The sequence below is a fragment of the Pteropus alecto genome, unplaced genomic scaffold, assembly GCF_000325575.1.
Source record: "Pteropus alecto unplaced genomic scaffold, ASM32557v1 scaffold314, whole genome shotgun sequence".
Lineage (NCBI taxonomy): Eukaryota > Metazoa > Chordata > Mammalia > Chiroptera > Pteropodidae > Pteropus > Pteropus alecto.
The window spans coordinates 256,344-273,418 of NW_006435849.1; the positions used below are offsets into that span (position 1 = coordinate 256,344).

General features: G+C 53.4%; 3 protein-coding genes across 6 annotated transcripts in view; 2 read left to right on the forward strand and 1 right to left on the reverse strand.

The window, feature by feature from the left end:
* The first annotated feature begins 6 nt into the window (after positions 1-6).
* Positions 7-3,910, forward strand: CCER2 (coiled-coil glutamate rich protein 2). The gene is made up of 5 exons (XM_006911737.3): positions 7-1,566; positions 1,820-1,860; positions 2,026-2,113; positions 2,440-2,930; positions 3,584-3,910. The coding sequence occupies exons 1-5, from the start codon at positions 1,443-1,445 to the stop codon at positions 3,671-3,673; spliced, it is 834 nt and encodes a 277-aa protein (XP_006911799.2). The 5' UTR covers positions 7-1,442; the 3' UTR covers positions 3,674-3,910.
* An 87-nt stretch (positions 3,911-3,997) lies between these two features.
* NFKBIB (NFKB inhibitor beta) lies at positions 3,998-11,676 on the reverse strand. Its single transcript, XM_006911696.3, has 6 exons — positions 11,400-11,676; positions 6,695-6,800; positions 6,282-6,615; positions 5,244-5,332; positions 4,894-5,154; positions 3,998-4,146 (listed from the first exon to the last, which is right to left on the reverse strand). Exons 1-6 carry the CDS (start codon positions 11,576-11,578, stop codon positions 4,051-4,053), a joined length of 1,065 nt encoding a protein of 354 aa, XP_006911758.1. The 5' UTR covers positions 11,579-11,676; the 3' UTR covers positions 3,998-4,050.
* A 112-nt stretch (positions 11,677-11,788) lies between these two features.
* SIRT2 (sirtuin 2) overlaps positions 11,789-17,075 on the forward strand; it is a 16,857-nt gene continuing 11,570 nt past the window's right edge. For 2 of the 4 annotated variants that reach the window (XM_006911698.3, XM_025046644.1), the window contains exons 1-3: positions 11,789-12,058; positions 15,888-15,936; positions 16,159-16,272. In XM_006911698.3, coding sequence (XP_006911760.2) covers positions 11,810-12,058; positions 15,888-15,936; positions 16,159-16,272 — 412 coding nt within the window. In that variant the 5' untranslated portion in view covers positions 11,789-11,809. Of the gene's footprint in view, positions 12,059-12,866; positions 12,914-15,887; positions 15,937-16,158; positions 16,273-17,075 lie in introns of all 4 variants that reach the window. The other 2 variants (XM_006911697.3, XM_015589212.2) reach the window with 2 other exon arrangements.

Below are 17,075 nucleotides of genomic sequence, written 5' to 3' on the forward strand. Positions count from 1 at the left end.
GGCATTGCTCAGAGGTACTGAATCATCAAAGGGACTATGGGCGGAAGTGTCCAGCAACCCCTAGAGCACATCTCAGCACGTGGGCATTTTCCCAGCCCCTCAGGCCACGGCCCTGCGAGTCATTCTTGACTCCTCCCACATCCACATCCATTCAGTCAGCAGACCCTGGCAGCCCCACCTTCGAAGTGTTTCCAGAACCTGCCCTTGCTCTGTCTTGGGTTCCTCCCTGGTCCTCTCCACCATTATATCCCATTTGGAGAGTCACACAGCCTTTTTGCTGTCTGTCTGCTCCCTGTTCCCACACGCAGCCAGAGGGACCCTGTGAACACCTGCGTCAGGGCACGTCCCCCTGCTCAGAGCCCTCCCATGGCTCCTTCTCATTTGGGAAAAGACAGAATTGTCACCATAATCCACAAGGCCCCATGTGATCTGCCTCTTGTCCTCTGGCCACCCCCAACCTGCCTTGCTGTTCCAACTCTGCAAACTCATTCCCAACCTAGGCCTTTGCACTCGCCCGCCCCGCCTCCCGGGGCCCTCTCCCCCTGGAACTTACGCGATTGCCTTCCTTTTGTCACTCAGGCCTTCGCCCAAGCGTCAGCTCCTCAGAGACGACTCCTGACAACCGTGGCCAAAGTCAAACCCCAGCACTCAGTATCTACATGCGCAAGCATGTGACACACCAGTCACTTCCCTCTTTCTCACATGGCGTGTGTTTATTCCCATATTGTCTGTCTCCCCCTTCACAAATGTCCAAGAGGGCAGGGCAGTTTGCCAGGTCCTCACCCGTGCAGCCCCTGGATTTAGAGGAGGGCTGGACTTTTATAGTAGGTGCTCAATAAAAATTCCTGGCATGAAGGTGCTTGGACGTGTGCAGTTCCCAGTGCCCGGTACTGCCTGAGTTTGCTCACAGGTTAATTTGCTCAATCCTCACCGTGGAGCCTCCTCGCCTGTGGAGCAGGTCGCACAGACCCTATTGCGCAAATGAAGAAACAGGATCAGAGAAGTTAAGCGACTGTCCCAGGGCTGCAGGGCTGGTAGCAGTGGAGCTGGGGATCAGGCTCCACTGATCCCCTCAACCTCTGAGGGAATCGGCCGTGCGACCCACTCTCCAGATGAGGAAACCGGGCGAGGGTAGGAATTGCCTGGGGTCGGTCTGTTTAGTCCATTTACATGGCTGCTGCTAGATTCTCATCTGGTCGGCCTCCCAGTGAGGCCTTAAGCTCGTCAGGTGTGCTTCCGTGGGGGCCCGCTCCCTCCCCCAATGCTGGTGCTCAGGTGCGGGAAGCAGGAGGGGAGGGCGGGGAGCTGTGCAGGGTGTGTGTCCCCATGAATAATTGAGGGTCTCAGGTCAGAGACCTGCAGCTGTTGCCCTGCCTTGGGCATGGAGGAGGCGGTGGCGACGTCACTTTCTCCCTTGCGGGGCCACCGGAGCAGGTTATAAGATGCTGCTCTGGCCTCACGGTGCTGAGGACCCTGGTCCAGACGCCACCATGCAGCACCGCAGGGCCGCCGCCATGCTGCCGTTGCTGCCACTGTCCCCGCTGCTGTTCCCGCTGCTGGGGGCAGGTGAGTGCCGGGGGAGGGGGTACCTCAGCAGCCAGCCTGGTGAGCAGGGACTCGGGTGACTGGGGGCTGGGATGGTGCACCCAGCAGGGGCGAGTTAGAGACTTCACAGGCAGAGCTTACAGGTGGGGACGGTGCACCTGAAAGGTGGGCTGCGGTGGGGACTGTGAGTACCGGGGCGCCCCTGGAGCTGGGATCAGCGCCGAGGACAGCGCATGGCGCACCCAAGCCCAGCTTTCACTTCCTTCCTCCACAGCCATCGCTGTTCCCTTGGCGCAGAGACCCTCCAAGGAGGAGGTGAGGAGTGTGAACCCCTGGCCCTGCGTCATCTCCCTGGAGCCATGGCCCTTCCTGCCCAGCTTCCTCCACGATCCTCGCCCCTCCCACCCTCCAACTGCCCAACTGCGCTCCTTACTCCCATCTGCCCTGCCCTCGACCTCACCTCTGACCCTTCGCCCCCAGCTGACCCGCTGCCTGGCAGAGGTGGTCACAGAAGTGCTGACGCTGGGCCAGGCCCCGCGAGGCCCCTGCATGGCTGTCCTCCACAAAGGTAAGGAGGGCCCGGGCCCCAGTTCCTCCGGGAGCCCCCACTGCACCTGGGATTCTGTGCAGGGCTGCCTGGAAAGGAGGTGTCGTCTCCTTTCGTCCCGGAGTCCCCTTGCCTGGGCTGGTGTGGCACTGCCCAGCGTCCAGCCTGGCCCCCAGCCCAGCCTTGGGGCTCCCTGCAGGTACAGGACAGGGGCAGAGACTCCCGGGCACCTGACCCACCTCTCCCAGTTCCGGACAGTGCCGCCACGGGAGGTCAAGTGGGCCCCAAAACTCCTCGAGGTGTTTCCCAGCTGGCTGCACAGAGAACAACCTTTCTCTCTCCACCAGAGATGTGTAAGACAGAGCCCTACGGCAGTGCGTCCACCAACGAGAAAGGCCTGCTGGTTGGGGATTTCAAGAAGCGGGAGGCTGGGAAGATGAGGTCCAGCCAGGAGGTGAGGGACGAGGAAGAGGAGACGGCCGAGGAGAGGACCCATGAGTCCGAGGTGCGGGAACAGGCCATCCACGAGCAGCTCCACAGCCGGCTCTGCCAGGGGGACGACCACGAGGAGGAGGAAAAGAAGAAGAAAGGGCCCATGGAGACCTTCGAGGGCCTGTGGAAGCAGCGCCTAGAAGGTGGAGGGCGCCCACAGAAGCAGGTGGCAGAGCAGGCCAGGGACGAGGAGACAGCCATGCAGGTGCTGGGCGGGGCCCGCAGCCTGTGGCAGGGGGCGGAGAGCGGGGGAAGAGAGGGGCATGAGACCTCGCTGCACCGCCACCACCTCCGCCAGCCAGAAACGGAGCCCACGCAGGAGAAGGAAGACGCTTCGGAAAGGGAGGTGAGTGGGGGGGCAGTGAGGAGGGGACGGACCAAGCGTCAGTGGAGTAACTATGAAACAGCTACCGGCGTTGGGCCATAGACAGCAAGATCCACCAGGAACGGGTCACAGTGACCAGGACGGACACAGGGACTAGGCAGCAACATGCAAAGCCTCTCCCTGACCAGCGACGCTTCTGTTCTGAGATTGCCGTAACCCAGATGGCCACATTAGCGCACAGAGGCATCTGAGTAAGCCACCATTGCTAGTTCCTGACGCGCAAACTGAGCACAAAAAAAATGGCTGCTGCGCCTGGTTCACTGGGCTGCAGATGGACACTATTGCTGGGTCACGGAAAGTAAGATGTATCCATGATTGGTGACAGTAACCAAAATGACCGTCACTTTACAAATGGGTCATGGCATCCAAGTTGGGCACCTCTGCTGGTCCTGTGTCTGCTGCTGTTGGCCTTGGCAGTCACCACAGACCTCGCAGCTGGTCGTGTTGGCCAACGTAACTCTTCCGGGGTTGTGGCAACCACTGTGGTCATCCTCACAGCCCACGATGAGCAGAAGGACTACTCTGGCTGCCATTGTGCGAGCTGACACGGATGAGCACTGAGGTAGCCTGCCTTTGAAGGTGGGCGCTGATCACCCCATTTCTGATCCCGCCAGGAGCAGGATGTGGAGCGGCTGGAGCACGTGAGAGAGGAGCTGAAGAAGGCCGCGGAGATGCTGGGGGCGGAGCTCAGGAGGGAGCGCTGACGCCGGGGCCTCCTCCCTCCAGACACCCTGTGGCTCAGGCCTGTTGACTCCCAAAGCCCCCACCTCGCCTCGCATCCTTCTCCACTCCCCAGCCGCAGGAGTGGGGAGAAGGGTGCGCCCTGGAACCAGGCCTGAGGGCCGGTCTGTGCTGGGTAGAAGGGCCGGGCTCAGGAAATAGCCCGCCCCCCAGACAACCCACCCCAACCCTTCCGAGTGAATAAAGCACAAAGAAAACCACCATGGCTCCTGTGTAGCACTGGATTCTGGAGGGATGAGGCCCGGGAATAAACTGGAGGACTGGGAAGGCAACCATCAGTCTAGTCACTGGGTGTCAGGACTGGGATTTTATTAAATTGGAAATTCTATTAACAATTAAGTCAGACGGGGTCGCCAGGGGGAGGTTTTGAGGCTGGGGTAGGAGGTAGCCGGTGTGGGCTCCGGCCACGGTGGACCACGATGTCGTCATATTCATCCTGGGGGCAGAGGGGGCCAGGTAGAGGGGCTCAGGCGGCTGCCACCCTGCCTGCTGCCCGAGTCCTCCCACCCACCCTAAGAACTGAGTCTTGCCTTGAAGCCCGAGTTCAACTTCCCCGCTCCTCGTTCTCCACCCACCATTTTCAGGGTGACCTGTTCTCCCACGGCTGCTGTTTGGGCTCCAGCCTGGTTGCTTCTCCAGTCCTTCAGCAGCCACAGCCCTTAGGGTGTCCCTCCTCCGCCCCTTCCCTCTGCCTTTACCCGACTTCCTCAGCCTCCACCATTCAACATGGTGCCTGCCCACGGTAGTGTCCCTGCTGTAGGTTCTCCAAAGAAACCCCCTCTCCGCTGGCTCAGGTTCCTGCCCACTGCTGCCAGTGTTCGAGTCACTGCTGCCCACAGCCTGAATTCATCTTCCCACAGCCTGAGTTCTCCAACTCTTGCTCCACGAAATCGCTCCGCACACTGCTGCCCACTCACTGCTGCCTATTTACCAGTCACCATGACGGAGGGCTCTACCTCTGCCTGAGTTCTCCCCCTACCGCCGCCTGCGTTTCTCATCACACAGCCTGAGCAACCCCCACCACCCCTGTCCAGGTCACTTGCACTGCTTGCTCTCCCGCCTTAGTTCTGTAATCGCAGCAGCCCGAGGTCAGGCTCAATGTGCTGCCTAATTTCTCTCCCCCTTGCCTGTCCATCTACCCTGACCCCCCAGCTGGACTGCCCAGTCTGTCCTCCTGACTCACGGCCTCGTCCCCGCTGTCGCTGTCACTACTGCTGCTGCAGGGGCCAGGCTTGTCGTCCTCGTCCTCGGGCTCAGGGGCTCCGTGTGCACGGAGGAGGCGAGCGAGGATAGGGTTGGGCCGGAGCGTGGCACTGCCCAGTGGGGTGCGGCCACCGTACATGCGGGCAGCGGGGTCGGCACCTGCCTTCAGAAGAAGCTCCAGCACATCGGGCGCTTGGGCCTCTACCGCCAAGTGCAGGGGGCTCCGGCCGCACGTGGGCTCCTGGAGGGTGCAGCAGAGCGGTCAGAGGAGACCCGGCCCACTCCGGGGACAACCAAGCCCTGCCACGCCGTCCCCCTAGGGCAGCTCACAGGTTTGTTGAGGTCAGCTCCAGCCTTCCGCAGTAGTCGGACCATCTCCGCGTCTTTGTGGATGACAGCCACATGGAGTGGGGTGTGGCCTGGGGAACAGTGACTAGTGTCAGACGATGGGGAGGCGGTAAGGGCCATGGGTCCCCGATGTCATGATCCTGGGAAGGGCTTCGTGGCCTGAGGATGACTGACTTTGGGGTTTGGCTCCTGAATTCCTGGACATGTCAAAGGGGCACCTGCGTCACAAATGCCTAAGTCTCAGGTGGACTGGAGCTTGCCGGCGGTGCCCATGGCTAGGTCGTGGGATGTCCAAGGCCTATGGCCGAAGAGCCTGGGGCTGAGGACAGGAGCCCTGGGTCTTGGGGCAAGGAAACCCGAGTCTCCAGTCTTACTTCACAAAGAACCTGGACCCCAAATTCCTGGGTCCTGAGTAGCCGAAGGGCCTGTGACCTTGGAGGTGGAATAAACCCTGAACACTGGGTCCTAGATGACCTTAGTCCCTCTGTGGAGGGGCCTGGTACCAGGTACTCGGACTTAGAGGTTGGGGAGCTGACATTCAGATGCGAGGCCCTGGGTGGACAGGGTCTTTTCTTCCCATGAGGCCTAGCTGAGGAGGGCTATCCCTGAACCCTGATGTCAGTCTCTGGGAACCTGGGCTGCCAGAGTCTCACAGAGGGTCTGGGCCTTGAGTTCCCTCATCCTGAGTGGGCTGAGACCTATGGTTGGGGGAGGGGTGCGTCCAAGGTGCGTTGTGCCTTCCGGCTGGGGAGACTGAGTCCAATAACTGGATCTAACCTAGTAGTTCTAGACCTGTGGGTTCCAAGTGGTCTGGGGCCTCCAAGTGGGGGTCCTGGGTCCCACATAGGCAACTCTCAACAGCCTGGGGCCTGAGTGGAAGTCTTTGGTCTCAGCGCCTGGGCCCCTGAAGCCTCGGTATTATTCCCCACGGGGCTGGGTAAAAAAAAGAGCTGAGCCCAGAGCCAGGTGCTCTCGCCCTGCCAGGGAGCCAGGCTGGTCTCCGTGCCTGTGGACCCTCACCCTCATAGTTTTCAGCCTCCAGCTGCAGCTTCCAGTCCTCCTCGTTCTCATCCTCTTCCTTCCCCAGGTCGGATTCGAGGTACAAGGCAACAGGGGTGTGGTCGGTGTCAGGAGCGTGGTCAGGGCCCTGAGCGAGGTAGGTATTGGGGGCTCCCCTAGGGCGCTGGGGGCGGGACTGGAGCAGCACACGAGCGCAGGTGTGTGCTCCCACACGGCAGGCCAGGTGCAGCGCCGTGTGGCCCCCACGCTCTGCCACGTGCAACCCAGCGCCTGCCGCATACAACTTCTCCACTGTGGATGCCTCCCCTAGGATGGCTGCCAGGTGTAGGGCTGTCTGCAGGAGCAGAGGGCAGGTTAGGGGCTGTACTGAGAATCCTGACCCCCAGGCCCTATACCCTCCCCCAGCTGCTCACCTGGCCGAGGTCGTTCTGCAGGTCTAGGTATTCTGTTCCAGCTGCAAAGCTGAGGAGGAAATCCAGGAAGGGCTCATGCTGATGAATCACAGCTAAGTGCAGTGCCCTGAGGACAAGGACAGGGGTCAGAAGGCAGAGTCAAGTACTCTGGCATTTATTCACTCAACAAACATGGCGTAACTACTGTGTGCTAGGCATTGCGACCACAGTTCTGGAACTAGTTGTCAGGAATCTGAGAGGATCAGGTCAGAGTTAATTCAGCAACTTCGTTTAATTAATGTTCTTAAGTAGGACTCCTACTTCCTCTCAAGATGAAGTAACATGGACCAGGTTTCCCTCCCATCTGAATTAACCAACAAATCAGACAAAACGGAGTATGTGAAACAACAGTTTCCAAGATACTGGACGTCATGCAATGACGACAGTGAGAGACAGGAAACCAATGAGGTGAGCCCTTCGACTGACTGCCACAGCTTACTGTCTTGAGAGTTTCCAAGCCACAGCGCAGAGAGGGGGAACCCAGGCAGGGCTCAGGAGGGGGAACCCAGGCAGGGCTCGGCACATTGCCTGAGGTGAGGAGGCGGAGCTGAGTATGGGGGTAGCCGGGTGGCTACTAGGACAGAGGACCTGAGAGGAGAGCTGCAAGGGGAGAGACCCTGGAGATCCACAGAGGGGCCTCTCAAGTATTTAGGAGACTACTGATCAGGGCATGGGTGTGAGGAAACTACCCCGGTCTGGGGTGGGAAAAAAAACATCCGAAAGGGTTAGAGAAATGTGTCCATCACTCACACAGGGCCAGGAATAGTGTGTGCTCCCACTAGCCAGACTAGGAAAAACCCACCACTCACAGGACATCAGGTAGAATACTCTGGAAGGTCTTACCTCAGTAGTGGTGAATAACGAGCTCTACATGGGACACTACTCAGGACCCAACTAACAAATCATAAAAGCAAAACCCAAAAGGATCAAACTACTAACAAGTAATTTAATTGCGTCCCAGAACCATACTCAAGAATATTTATAGGAACGTAACACTCGGCAGCCTAACAAAGTAAAATCCACAATGTCTGGCATCTAATCAAAGATTACCAGGCAGGCAAAGAAGGAGGGAAACATGATGGTAATGAGAATAATCAATCAACTGAATTAACTCAGAAATGACCCAGATGTTAAAATTAGCAAATAAGAATAACTGTATCTCATACATCCCAAACGTTAAGTAGAGACATGGATGATAAAAGAAAAAGAGTCCAGTTGAACTCAGAGGTAAAAACTTCAGCATCTGAAATGAAAAACACACCAGACAGGATTAACAACAGGTTAACATCACAGAAAAAAAGGTTAATGAATTTGAAGACTTAATGACAGAAACTCTCTAGAATGAAACATGAAGAGAATATTTAAAAATGCAAAGAGCATCAGTGAGCTTGGGACAATGTCCCCAAAAGAAGAGGGGCATAGAAAAAGCATCTAAAGAAATAATGCTGAAAACTCTACACCTATAGATCTAAGAGGCTGAATGACTGCCAAGAACAGGAACTATGAAGAAAACTACAGTAAGGCCCATCACAAAAGAATCTGTTCAAAACCAATGATAAAGACCAAATCTTAAAAGCAGCCAGAGAAAAAGATACTTTCAGTATGGAGGAGTAGAAATAAGGAGGACAGATTTTGCCTAGAGAATAATGCAAAACAAACCAACCAACCACACACACAATGGCGCGACATCTTAAACTACTCAGACAATGACTGTCAAACTAGAATTCCTTAACCTAACAAAAGTAGCTTTCAAAAATGAAGACATTAAACAGATATATGTTTTCAGATACACAGAAGCCAAAAGAACACCCCACCAGCAGACCAGCACCAACAAGGAACCTTAAAGGAAACCTGCAAACAAAAGGAAAATGATATCAAATTGAATTATGGATCTATACGAAGGGCCAGAGAAGGCTGAAAATAGTAACGCTATGGGTAAACATGATTTTTTTCTTATCATGTAAGTCTCTTTAGAAGATAATTTTTAAAAAGTAATTGACTGTTTAATCATAATAATAACAATGTTGTGGAGTTTACAGCACATGTGTAAGAAGCTTTGGCTGGGAGGGGACATAGAGAAATAAACTATTCTAAGGTTCTTTCACTCCATGAGAAGTGGAATAATATCACTTGAAGGTTAAAGTTGTACACTATAAACTCTAAAGCAGGAGTCAGCAAACACTTTCTGTCTAGGGCCAGATAAATATTTTAGGCTTTGGGGATCACGTGGTCTCTCTTTTACCTACTCAACTCTGCTGTGGTGTGGAAGCAGCCGCCGGCAATATGGAAACAAATGATCAGGGCTGTATTCCACAGAACTTTATTTATGGAGTCTGAAATTGGAATCTCATATAATTTTCACTGACCACAAAAGTCGTCTTTTTTTTCCCAACCATTTAAAAGTCTGAAAAACGTTCTTAGCTCACAGCTGCACAAAAGCAGGTGGCTGGCTGGGTTCTGCCTGAAGGCCAGAGTTTGCCTTGCCCGTCTTTCAGAGCAACCACTGAAGTAAAGAAACAAAAAGTTAAAGCAATTAAGCCAACAAAAGAAATGGGACAAAATGTACTGGTTCCAGAAGACGGCAGAAAAAGAGAAGGGAAACAAAGAAGAGATAAGTAGAAAACCAATAACAAGATGATAAACCTAAACATAACCATGTCAATAATTAAATGCAAATTGTCTAAACACTCTAATTAAAACGCAGAAATTGTCAGGTTGGCTAAAAAAGCAAAACCCAACTATGTGCCTACAAGAAACACTCTTGAAACATAAATATTAAAAAATAGGTTCAAAATAAAGGGTGGAATAAGCTTTATCCTGTGACCACCAGTCAGTCAAAGGAAAACGGGAGGGAGTATTTTAATATCAAAGTAGATTTCAGAGCAAGGAATACTACCAGGGATAAGAGAGCTCGTTTCATAATGACAGAGAGGTCAATGACACAAGAGGACATGAAGGAAAACCTGACAGAACTACAAGGAGAAACAGACAAATCCACAATTATTATTGGAGATTTCAATACCTCTCTCTCAGTAATTGATAGAACAAGTAGACAGAAATCATGAGGAAGGATATAGTGGACCAAAACAACACTATAAACCAATACAACCTCTAATTGACTACACCGAACAACAGCAGAATCCATACTCTTTTCAAGTGCACACAAAATATTCTGGATCATGAAACAAGTCTAAAAAATGTAAAAGGATTCAACTCTTACAAAGTATGTTCTCGGTCCACAATGGAATTAAATTAAAAAGCAACAAAAGAATGTTTCCAAATATCTGGAAACTAAATAACAAACTTCTAAATAATCCACCAGCCAAAGAAGAAATCGTAAGAGATAGTATAAAGTATCTTAAACTGAATGAAAATAACAACACATCAAAATTTGTGAGATACTGCTAAAGCAGTTCTTGGTGAAATTTATAGCACACAACCTATAAGAGAAGAAAAGTCACAAATCAGTGTCCTACCTCAACTTCCACCTTAAGAATCTAGAAAAAGAATTAAACCCAAAGTAAGCTGAAGCAAGAAAATAATGGAAATGAGAACAGAGATCAATAGAATAGAAAGTGGTTGCGGAGGGAGGGGAGGGAATTAATGAAGTAAAGTGGGTTCTTTGAGACCAATGTTTATTGAGTGCCATCTATGGGTCAGGCGCTGTTGAGTCACAGGGGATACAGCAGAAAACACAACACACAAAAATCCCAGGTACAATCCCTCACTTAGGGCTTTCCAAAGTTGTTCTTTCTCCCTGACTGCCCTCCCCAATCTTCTTGTCTCATTTTTCTGCTTGCTTTTTCTCCACAGAACTTACTACCTTATGGCATACCATTTGTTTTCTTTTATATATATATATATTTTTTCATTTTTCTGTCTTTGTTTCTTCCTGTCTTTCTTTTCTCTTTTCTTTCTTTGTCTTTCTGTCTCTTTTTCTTTCGTTCGTTCTTTATTTCTCTCTTCCCTCTTTTCTCTCTCTCTTTTTTCCTTCCTTTCTTTTTTCCCCTCCCTTCCTTTCTGTCTTTGTTGGTCTTTCTGTCTATATACTCCCTCCTCTGAATGTACACTCCATAGGCCATAGATTTGTTTTCTTCACTGCTTCATCACCAGCATCCAAAACAGCCAGTGACGGTGGTAGTGTTTCGATAAGTATTTGTTTAACAGATGAATCCCTGCTTATCATGGAATTTACATTTTCTCTTTGAATGTAAGATGCGAAGATCAGTGTACAGAAGGTGGGATCTTAGAGTCAAAGACCAAGTATTATTTCGGAAATCAAGATCTAACTCTCATAAATAAGGAGCTAAGGATCAAAGACCATATTTGCGGAGGTTAGAGGTCAGAAGGAAAGGGCTTGAGCTACAATTCTAATAAAGGTCTCAGGACTGGGATCAGGAATATCAAATCGAGTTTGAAGATCAATGGATAGGGATGTGGAACTCTGAGAATCAGAGTTCAAGAAAGGAGGTCAGAAATTATTGGGTTAGGAAAAAAGTTGGATAGTAAATTGGTTTTATTAAAGGTTAAGTCTTGCGCGTTAGAGGTCAAGAAGTCAAACATCGGAAGTCAGATTCAGGAGAGGTTGGGAATTCGGGATCAGAGAATAACAGAGAATCAAATGTCGTATCCTAGGGCCCGGTTTGGCAGCCCAAGGTTCACTCACGTGTCCCCATCCTCAGTGACGTAGCCGAAGACGAGGGGCGCCCACGACAACCCCGGGCCCAGCTCCGCTCCCAATCCCGGTCCTCCGGGGGCCGCTGCATCCGGACCCAGAGAGCCCAGGCCGCTGTCGCACCACTCATCGGCATCCGCAGCTTTCCCCAAGCACGCAACCCCGGCCATAGCCCCCGAAGCCTCAGGGGCCCCCGCGGCCGCCCGCCTTTTGCTGGGCTCTGCCTTGAGCTCTGGCGCTTCCGCCCTGGGGGAATTCCCCAATACGCCCCCTGACTCATCCAATCAGAGTGGGATAAATCGCTCACTCTCCGCCCCCTATCACACCGTGACCAATCATAGTATTCAGATGGGCTTCAGCTCTCTGCCCGTTCTCACATTTTCCGGGCGCCCTTTACCAACATGGCTTCCAACGCTGGGCATTTCGGGATTCGTAGTCCGGCTCTCCCCTGCTTTCCTTACCTAAAAGGGGCCCGCGCGGGGGTGTGCGAAAGCGTGTGTGCGGCCGCAAAGACTGCTGGGAGTTGTAGTTCTCTGCCTATCTCTGCCCCCTCCTGTTTCCGGTGCCGTCACGGGACAGAGCCGTCGGTGACAGCCCCGTCGGTGACAGCCCTGAGGGCCCCCGCCCCGCGCCCATGGCCGAGCCGGACCGTGAGTCGGGGCCTCGGTGGGAGGATCGGGCCGCGCCGGGGCCTGGCTGAGGGCTGCAGGCCCCGGGGCCCGAGGGCGGGTGTGGTGAGTCCGGACGTAGGCGCTGCATGGGGAAGAGTGAGGTTCGGGGGGCCGTTGCTAAGTGACCCGTATTGCTAGGTTTGTGGGTTTCTGGGTCGCGAGGTTTTAAGGGTTCGTTTGCTATGTCTCCCGAGTTACTAATGATCGCGTGTTTCTCGAACCTGGGTTGCCAAGGACCCCCGTTGCTAAGGACTTAGATTGCCGCGGTCCCGGTTGCTAAGGGTATACCTGGTTGTTAGGGGGAACTGTTGGATGCTAGGGGACCCCTGGTGTCCCTGCTTATCTCGTCCCTCTAGTTTCTGTGTCTCTCCTAAACATACCATGCCCACCGCATCTCCTCTCCAACACCCACCTCCTGTCCGAGTATCTCTTTTCTCTTCCTTTCCAAACTTACCTCTGCTTGTAAATATTACCCTTCAGTACACACTCACAATGTCCTTCCTAACTCCTCCTAAGGCTTCCTCAATGCCCTGTATCTTTTCTCTTTCTCCTAAACCTTCCCTTCCCCATCCCCTTTGTCCCTCACCGACCACCTCTCTTCCCAGCACTCTCCAGTCTTCTCTTCCCCATCCCTCCCCTCTCTTTACTCTATTTTTGCCACAACCCCTACCCTGTTGTAACTAGGTTGGTGCGTCTTCTTACCCCCCCACCCCATGCTTTGAAGCCCTTCATAACCCCTTAACCATTCCCCCCACTGTAACCACATCTGCTCCCCCTCCTCCCCCAGCCTCTGACCCTCTGGAGACCCAGGCAGGGAAGGTGCAGGAGGCTCAGGTGAGATGGGGGAAGGGTGGAGGGAAGGAGAGAGTGGACTGGTTCCCACACCCCACTCCCCAGGGGGGAGGGGACAGAGGGAAGAGTTAACCCAGGGCCCTTGGCTCACTGCCCCAGTCCTTCACCCCACCTCCCAGTTCAGCCTCCTGGGGAATGGTGGATTCTGGGACTGTCAGAGAAGGGTGTGCAGCCTCAACCCTAGGCCTGCCCTCCCGAACTTTCCTCTCTCATTGCCCCCCACCCCACCCCGCAATCCCTTCTGAACCTCCTTTATGCTGGTCCCGGAAGAGACAGGCATCCGATTTGGTCCTTGAACTTACGGATTTCATAGACAGGTGACTAGAAAATGACCCTACAGGGTGATTATGAAAGTAGCCCAGGGCACTGTGAGAGCCCAACGATTTTAGCCAGTACATCTCCTGGAGGAATCCAGACTGGTCTAAGAGTCAGATTGAGGTACAGACACATTGTAGTATGTGCTGAGTAACTTAGAATTTTCTTAGGCACGGTGAGAAATGGTGTCCCATGCGGAGGGTACAGCTAGTGCAAAGGCCTGGGAGCATGGAAGAGCATGATGTGTTCAGTAGGCCGGGGGTGGTCAGCTGATTACATGCATGGTTAGCATTTATTGAGTACTTACTTCAGCTGGCCGCTCTGCTTAGTGCTTTGTGGGCCACATCTCATTTCATCTTCCTAGCATCCCTGCTGAGGTCAAGGCCTACTGCGGTCATTTTACAGATGAGGAATTTGAGGCAGAGTTGTTAAGCATACTGTCCTCTGTCCCTCGGCTAGAAGAGCGGGAAGGGTTTGCAACCCATAGCACCCGGCACACTGCCTTCCAGATATTTCGAGGAGGGGTAGACAGGCTGCCTTCCAGAGTCCTGAAGGTCCCCGCAGCACTTCCAGCTCCCGCTTAGGCCAAGTTGCTCCCACGGGCTAGTCAGGGCCTTCAAGTCTTTCCACAGAGCTTCACTGTCTGTGGCCTGAAAGAACGCCGCTCCCCACGCCCCCGCCCCCAACACACAGCCACGAGAGCGCTGTTCCTATGTAGGTAATGCAGAAGCTGTGATTACAGCACCTCACAGGTGCAGGGCAGAGGGTACGAGAGCTTTCTCTCAGGACCAGGCTTCTCCCTCGCCCGTCTTGCAAAGCAGGACCACTGTCAGAGAAAAAGAGTTAACGTTAAAAAGGATCCTTGGTTCCAGAGAGATTCGAGGATGTAAATTGCAGCATTGTCCATAATGGGACAAAACTGGACACAACCCAAGTGGCTGTCAATAGATAAGTTAAATGAACTATGAGGCCTCCTTACAACATAACACTGTGCAGCTTCTTAAACGAACGAGGTGGGTCTATAATATCGTGTTCTGTGGAAGATGCAAGATGCAACATTGTACTATGGCATGAGCCATTTCTAGAAAAATAATGGATTTTATATGCAGAGAAAAACTGGATTAATTACCATTGTAGTGTTAATAATAATGGTTATCTTGACAGGGCTTAGGGGAGGGATTACGAAGCAGGTGCCCCAAGTTATACATTGTCTAACAGACTTTTTGCAAAGCTTAGGCAATCTAAAATGCAATACAAATTTTTAAATACATTTGGAAGGGAGGTTCCTATTCAAAAAGACTTGAAACAAGATAGTGAGTGATGGGGAAGAGGGATTGTTGGAAGGGTTTAAAGCAGGATAGTGAGTTGGTCAGAACTGTGTTTTTACGAGATCTGTTGCAGGGCCCAGCCCTGGCCTAGCACACAGCAGCTATTCATTCGTTCAGTGGTGGATAGTTCTGGAGCTCCTGCCAGGTGCCAGACCCTATTCTGGGTGCTGAACACAGAAAACCCCTGTCTTGGTGGAGCTGACCTCATGTGGACCCTATAGATGTTCATGATTGATGATTAGACTGGAGATGCCAAAAGGAAGGGCCTGTGAAGTGGAGGGGCATAGGCGGGCCTGACAGGCCACCACGTGGAGGACAGTGGAGTAGTTGGGAGGTGGAGGCTGAGGCTGATAGCCCCTGGGGAAGAGGACAGGCTGGACCAAGTGGAGCCCTGGGGAGGGGTCAAATCATGGTGGGAGGACAGGGGAGGGAGGAGGGACGCGTCTGGCAGACTGGGAGATGGCGGCCACACTGAGAAGGGATGGGGAGCAGGATGGGGGAGATGCTGAGGCCAGGTTGGGACACAGTGGGAGTGAGGGGCCTGGGGTCCCTTAGGGGAGAGCATCTAGGAGGTCATGGGAATCCTGGGTCTGGGGCCAGAGAGGTGGCATCATCAGCGACTGGGCCAAGGCCATTGGCATGGATGAGGCAGCTAGCCCAGGGAAGGTGAGGAGGGAGAGCAGGGAGGGCTCTGGACAGAGTCCCCAGACCTGCAGTTTGGGAGCCTGGCCAATGGGAGGAGTTGAGGTCGGAAGGCAGTATCTGGGGGTTCCAGCTACCGGGCGAGGACCTGGGTGTCTTCATTGGCGTTGTTTCATCATTACGCAGTGACTTTAGTGAGGAGGGCTGCAGGGGCGCCAGGAAGGGGTGGCAGGTCCATGCTACAGGGGACAAGAAGAGATACAAGTGGAGGATGTGGACATGGCATGTGAAATGGCAGTAGCCAGCACTCCCTGAGCACTTCCCCCTCTAGGTGCTGTTCGGAGCACCTCGCAGAGTTTAACTCATTTCATCTCTCAGTAGCCCCCTGAGGGGTGCCCTCTGAGCTGGTCTCCAGGAGGAGGAGCACCCAGGCTCAGAAAAGCAGAGTCACTCACACGAGATTATGCTCCTTGGGAAGAGCAGGCCAGGTCCCTGTAGGCAGCCTGTCCAGAGCCCACCACCCACCAGCCCCCAGAGCTGTCCCTCCACTGTCCTTCACTTCCTCTGCCCCACCTCCCATCTAGAGCCTTTTTCCAAAACTGCGGTGTCACCCCCACCCCCCACTCCCTAACCCTTCTTGGGCCTGGCCACCCCACCCCCACCCCTTCCAGGACTCAGATTCAGACACTGAGGGAGGAGCGGCTGGCGGAGAAGCAGAGAGTAAGTATCTTCCTCGAGAGTCTGATCCTGGGAGCGTTGAGCGGGGAGGGTGGTTTAGGGCCCGGGTCTGGGTGATACCTCTCACCTCCAGGGGTGACATTCAAGACAGGGAATAATGGGTTCAGTGCTAGTGCCTAGACAGGGGGTCCCTGGACTGGGGCAGAGGCCCTCAGGGCCTCCCCTGCTGAATGCCCGCCCAGCAGCTGCTTTCCTTTTGGCCAGTGGACTTTCTGCGGAATTTCTTCTCCCAAACGCTGGGCCTGGGCACCCAGAAGGAGCGTCTGCTGGACGACCTAACCCTGGAAGGGGTCGCCCGCTTCATGCTGAGTGAGCGCTGTAAGTCATCCCTGCATCGGGCCACTTTCCTCCTCCGGGCCCCAAGTGACTTCTCAGTCCCAGCCACTTGAACCATTCACACTTTTTGTCTGCAAGTAACAGGAAACCCAACTCAAACTGGTTTATGCCAGAAAAGGGATGTGTTGCCCCTTTAACTAAAATCCAGCATAAGCATAGCTGGATCCAGGGGCTTCCATGTTGTCAAGAATGTTAACGCCCCCCTGGCTCTGCTTTCCTCTGTGTTGGGAGAAAGGTAGCTCCTGGCAGCTCCGCATGCAAATTCCACCAGCCTAGCAGCTCTCACTGAAGGGAGCATCTTTCTCCCAGTGGTTCAAGCCCAGGAGCAGAGACTGGCTCCAGCTGGCCCAGGCTGGGTCACTCTTTGACCCCAAACCAATCACCATGTCTGATTGGCCAGACTTGGGTCACATCTCCATTGCAGATTAATTCTGTGCTCTGATTGGCCAGGCCTGTTTCATAGCATTTGCCTCATAGAGTTAGTAGGGGTTTAAAAAGTTAATAGAGATATAAATGCCTGGGACAGGACCTGGAACATCACAAGGGCTGTGCAAGTGTTCCCTGTGATTATTACAGGAAGCCTCTCACAAGGGTGATGTGTAGGCGCCCCTTTACTAGGTCACTGTGTAATTTATATTTCCTGCCTCGAGTTGAGGTCACCAGAGTCTGAGAAACCAAAGCCCTTGGCAGTCCTCAGCTACAACAATGGCCCCTCTGAGTGTCCTGAACAGCCCTTTGTTGAGGACTTCTTCTCCGCTTTCCCTGTCCTCCTCAAGCAGCCAGAC